This window comes from Nipponia nippon, unplaced genomic scaffold (genome assembly GCF_047370975.1).
Source record: "Nipponia nippon isolate SJK-2023a ecotype South Korea unplaced genomic scaffold, ASM4737097v1 scaffold_10, whole genome shotgun sequence".
Taxonomy (NCBI): Eukaryota; Metazoa; Chordata; class Aves; order Pelecaniformes; family Threskiornithidae; genus Nipponia; species Nipponia nippon.
In genome coordinates, this window is record NW_028262291.1 from 37,473,422 (window position 1) to 37,479,421 (window position 6,000).

Here is a 6,000-nt window from a genome sequence, read left to right on the forward strand (position 1 = left end):
TAACTAATTAATCCTTAAAATAACTTTAAATATAGGGATTGTGAAAAGAGTGCTTGCGTTGGTTGGGAGGCAGGGGGCAAAAATTCAGCAGAAACTGCACAGAAAGCTAAATGAGTGAATCCTTTAGCAGTCCTTTAATACATAAAGCACTTTGAAGCTAATATTTCTTATGCTTCCTCCTAAGTCTCATAAGGCCTAGATTATGGCTAATATCTCATGACACCAAAAGTAATACTGCAGCAGATATTAAAGCATTTTTTTCAGCTACTTATTCTATAAAATATTAATTGCAAGCCTGTGCATGTGCTGTATATATAGGGTATTAGGTAACTGAGTTCCTGCTCAGTTCTAAATCAATAAAAGATAACATGTACAGCATCAATCATTTTTTACTCTTCTCTTACTATCTAATACAGTGAGTGTTGAGGCTTATTTTTTTCTTAAGTAAACAGTCACTGAAGTCTTCAAAGTTAAGGACTCACTGGCTAGCCTCTACTACAGATTCTTACCTATGAAAGAGAGATTTTTTTCCAAGAGCATTTCTCGCAGCAAGACTTCATGCTCATGCCCAATAGCGCTGATAGCTTTAGGTTAAGAAATGGAAGATTACTTTGGAAAAGAACCAACTTCAGAAAAACATCATAGGTAAACTAATTAATGATAAAATTTATTGGCCTTCATCTGCATTTCAGAAGTGATCACTGATTTGAACTCTAAGTTTTGAAATTCCTTACAGGGATTTTCAGAAGCATTTAGCACTTTGTGAAAATCAGACTACAGTATCATCAGCATACATTTTACAAAATTAAGATCCATTAGATCGTATTTATTCAGTATAAAGAAGGGTAATATTTCCATTTTTGCTTTATTTCCCCCCAAATTTAAAAGAAAGTGTGAGCATAAAACATGTCGTTAAATACTTTTTAAGTTGCTCTTTACTGACTAGTGTATCAATTCTCTAATTCAGCAAAGAATGAAATAAACTGTTTTTTTCTTTATATTCTGAAATTGATAGGCACTACATCCATCTGAAACATCTTACTGTGACAAAACATCATTTTAATTGATTTTTCAGACGCATGAACTAATATCAGGGAAGGCTGAAATAATATTTTATCGTGAAGTCCTTTTCACTTCACTTGACGGCCTGTTGATCCAAAGTGCTATTCTTAGCAGTATGTAAAAAGTCACCACATCAAATATTTTTCATGTATCCTCCTGGAGGTCCAAGTACTATTCTGGAAGCTTTTAAGAAGAATCTTATGGAACGTCATGATAAAGGATCCTACATTAAAAACAGTTAAGTTCCTAATTCTGTTTAGAATAACTTCTGAAAACTTAAACTACAGATCACCTTACCATTAGAGTTAATTACTTAATTTCTATCAACACTTCATGGTGAACGGCAAAAAAACTAATTGTATGGAATCATTTCATATATATATATACAGCTTTTATCAGTTGAAACTATATAGTATGTTAAACTCTACTAGCAGTTACAGAACAAAAGGGACAAATGAAGAACAGCAAAAATGTAAGAAAAATACTGCAAACGGAATTTATACTGCACCATAAGCAGAAACACTTAGACTTAGTCTATAATAATACCTGTTATTGATGTATGGCAATGACCATGGGGCAAAACTTGTAAATAACCTCACAAGCCATTTTCTACTCATGCAATCTAGCAGCCTAGTTTCCCGTAAGCATCTGAACTATTACTGAAAAATAGCCTCTTGGCATTTACAAAGAGGTTGACTTCATACTTTAGTCCATGCATATACAATTAGATAGTTATATTTAAAATCAATATGCAATCCTTCAGAAGACATTACGCTTTTAAAACCTTAACTTTAAATTGATTTTTAACTATTTTATGCACCTCAAAATTAACATCTAATTCAGCAACATACTTGCAGATAATGTACTCGTGCAGCTTAGTATTAAACTTTTCTGTACCAAAATGGAATTGAAACACTCCTCATTATTCTCATTGATGTCACTGCGTATTCAATAATTTCACTTGAACCAGAATCTGAAGATGATACAAAAGACCTTTTTAGACTGCAGGCAAGTTATTCTTAAAAACTGTTAATAATTCTACATATATGTTATTACTACTTTTAAACATGACACTTTCAAAAGACTATAGCCAGATTGTTCAGCAACAAAATATTAATCTTAAAATTCTGGATGGGAAAATTAGTGATCAACAACCTTTTAAAAAGTGTAACTTATCAGATTAACCACTTTCAGAGAGCTGTGTTTGATGTTGAAGACGGTCTCAATGAATACTTAAAATTGTGATTAAAACCACAAAATACAAATACAATTAGAACTCTATCCTGCTGCTGTTAAAGTTAATGGGATCAGGGCTGAGTCTGCAGTAGACACCAGGCAAGTATTTCTAGTGGAAAGAACATATTTTTAAGGGGTGACCACCACATGTATCACAACTACAAGAAGTGTTGCTTTTCATGCATAACTAAACATCACTGTAGCTTTCTTATCCTGCAACTGTACAGTGAAATCAAGATCGTCCCCCGAACTGCATGCAGAGATTTATGCCAGGATTCTCTAGGGCTTGGGAGGGAATTGTCTTGACAGCCTGCTCAGTGATACCAGGCCATGGTTTTGCAATTGTTTCTTTGATAGCATCCTGAAACAGAAGAGCTACTCATTCAGGACTTTATTAAAACACATTTGGAGTTGCAGCGATCATTCCTAACAAATTATAATCTTAGTCTGGAATACTCACTACTGTGTGGAGTTCCCCCAGTATTCTCACTGGATACTGAGGATCTCTAATTAACCATTTCAACACTACAAAAAACCAAATCCCTTAAAATTCAAGCTGCATAGGGTTTTTTCTACAGCTAGTCTCATTTCCTTTTAAGAAGAAGAGAAAGTAAAAGAACTGCACTAGAATGTCAGATATGAGTTTAAAAATACTAATTGGTCAATCACACCTGAATTTCACTTGAAAACATTCCAATTAAAACTCATATTCATAACAAAGAAATGCCATGATGTTGAACACTATCTATGCAACTTATTAATTTAATAGCAGAACAGTTGAGATCAGAAGGTATCTCCAGAGATCATCTAGTCTAACTCCACTGCTCAAAGCATGGTCAACTAGTCTTAACAGAAAACGAGACATGCATTTCAACTAATCAAAACCAAAGAGGTTCAATCAGGCATATGAACATGTAGCCACCGAGCTGACAACTTCCCGTGGTCCATCTGATTTTTGTTAAACAGTAGAAGAGAAAGCTCTGCAGTGACCCTCTAGCTGATTGGATGTAAAACAGAGGAGTATGAAACGTGTTTTGTGAAGCAGAACTTTATGTCAGGTTAAAGCTAGACACATCTCTTCCACACAGTCTAAGCTCGTCAATTGTGCACCTAAAATTTTATGGGAAAGGATACTGTTTGATGCAGTCCACCAGTGGTCCATAACAACAGTCATTCACAGCACACTGCAGACAAATAAGAGAAGTAGTATAGTGATGGGCAACTACAAAACCATTATAGTTAAACAGTATCTTAAAAACAGTAATTACTTTTCCGCAAAAAAGGCTATCAAATGCTGTTCAGATTTAATCACAGAAAACAAAAACTGCATGCTTTTACTCACTATAAAAGCAAGCTATTAAAAAGTGAAATGCTCCCCTCACAAATATTGCATTGCCATTTATAGTGCACCCTGACCTCACTGATAGTTTACGATGACAGTAATTAAATGAGGTTTAAAATCTTTTACTCTGCTAGGCAGATAACAGCATTGCCACAGGAAAAAAAAAATAAAGAAAAAAAAAAGACAACTGTGATTAATACCTGATAGACTTGATTTGCTAGAACTCCATCTGGAATCTGAGAAGGGTCCCGCAGCATACTATTTATAAGAGTTTTGGAAGCTAGAGAAATAAAGAAGAAAAACATACAAAAAACCTGTTAGCTCAGTTATCCACTTGGCAGGAAGAGACATACTTTTATATGGAAAACACTGATGATGTTGATAATTTTGAGAATTATCCAACCAGCAACTACAAACCTACAAATTTGTAGCTACTTACCCATTCCAATACAATTAACTCTTAAAGTCTTGAAACACCAAAGGATTTTATTAGCACAGGGTGAAAGCAGGTCCTTGTTTACTTACTCAGTTTCACTGGACAGTTTGTGCTTCGGAAGCATCATGCAGCTCCTAAGGAAACTGCTTAGTATAAAGAAAATGTAACTCAAAATAACCTCCATATCCTATGAGAACTTAAGGAAGAAGATATGTAAAAATTCAAAATATCCTTGAAAAACAACGTCTGCTCTCAGCAATTTTAAGCACTTTATAGACTTGATGATTCCAGTTTAGCAATTTTCAAATTTATTTATTTACTTATTTAGTGTTGACATATTTATTTGCCTGTATTTAAAAGCTGGCAAAAGGCTTTCTGTGCTATTTTTAAATGTATAAATCTAAGACACAAAAGAAATCAGAAGTGAATTTTGGACTATTTATTAGTCTTTTATTCACTGATATTGATACCACAACAAAAAAAATAACATAAATCAGGAGATGCTTTTAGTTTATTTTCAAATACAGTCTTTGAAAGCACTGGGATTGTTTTCTCTCCAGATGTTTAATCTGGGTAGTTGCATATACCAGTTAATTACTAATAGTAGTAGAAAGATTTTATGCTAGAAAAATGCCTTCTAAAAACATCCAACATTTCATTTCACAATTTCTCAGAGAAAGAACAACACTGCTTCACAAGCACAAGCTGCCTCCTTCCTGGGATCAACTGCTGACAGAGTTCAGCTGGTGGTATATTTATACCCTTGAATCTTTAAGCATAGACCAGGCTTGAGACTAGCAAGGTTCCCTGCTTTGCCAAAGATTTCCTGTGTGACTTCAGGCAAATTCCTTTAACCTGTGTGTGCTTCAGATGTGTAAACATAGTGAAAACCTACTCTCTTTCTGTTCTTCATCTGTTTTGCCCCAACTCAGGGCCAAAGCTTTGTCACTCTCTTCAGTGACTGAATTGAAAGCCTCAGATGACACTGTGAAAACGGTTCCTGGAACTTGTGACATGAAGGGATCTGCCACACAAGCAGCAAAGCTACTAGTCTTAATGAATGTCTGTAAATGCTCTGCTGAAAGTAAAGGAGATGATCATTTTAATCTTCTCCCCAAATGTTGTCTCCTAAAAGCATCACATTCAGTTGAAAGTAGTATTTTCATGAAAATATTTTGTTTAGAAAACTATACCCTAATGCAAAGGAATATAAAACCCAAAATGAGTTTAAAGACTTTGCAAGAGCTACAAAGAATGGCATCATCACAGGCAGGAGCAAAAGTTTGTGCAAATGTTTTTAAAGAGAATGAAATACTAAGGCAAAACACTTCCAGACACATCATGCCATATTACATATTTGTATCTTATTCATCTCATATGAAATAAGCATTACTTTTATAAGTGAATAGTAAGAATACATAGACATTTTACATTAGCTTTTGTACACTGTTAAAAACGCATTTTGTACATGGGATAAAAACTTCAAAAACGTGAACCAGAAGGCGGTGTATACGCTTACTTTATTAACACTAAAAATTAAAAGACTAACAATTTTTTAGTAGGTAGGAATAATACACAAGTAACAGTTTGCCAATAGAGAGGTTGATAGAATGGTAGAATAATAAAGTGTGTAACCGACAAAGATTGAGTGGAATTCACTGTTTTGAAGGGCTACTGATTTAAGTATCGTGACTTGATTATGGAAAAATTAAGGTATTTTATGACTGATCAAGAACCAGAAAAGCCCCACAGATTCACATTAGGGAAATGTTTAACTGGACACTACTTTGAGTAATGAGCTACAGGTGCAAAATAGATTTCCTCTATTTCTGACACTGTCAACTTCAGTTTCTCACTTGAAGTTACCAGACATTCTATTCTTTACCTGTATCAGAGTAATAATGAATTGACATACTGAATTTTA

The 6,000-nt window shown here is 34.2% G+C and overlaps 1 protein-coding gene across 4 annotated transcripts in view; it reads right to left on the reverse strand.

Moving 5' to 3' along the window:
* The window catches only part of CDIN1 (CDAN1 interacting nuclease 1), a 127,130-nt gene that overhangs the window by 70,043 nt on the left and 51,087 nt on the right, over window positions 1-6,000 (reverse strand). For all 4 annotated transcript variants that reach the window (XM_087746638.1, XM_087746635.1, XM_087746637.1 and 1 more), the window contains 3 exons: window positions 3,841-3,920; window positions 3,433-3,482; window positions 510-577 (listed from right to left, as the gene is read on the reverse strand). In XM_087746638.1, coding sequence (XP_087602764.1) covers window positions 510-577; window positions 3,433-3,482; window positions 3,841-3,920 — 198 coding nt within the window. The remainder of the gene's footprint in view (window positions 1-509; window positions 578-3,432; window positions 3,483-3,840; window positions 3,921-6,000) is intronic.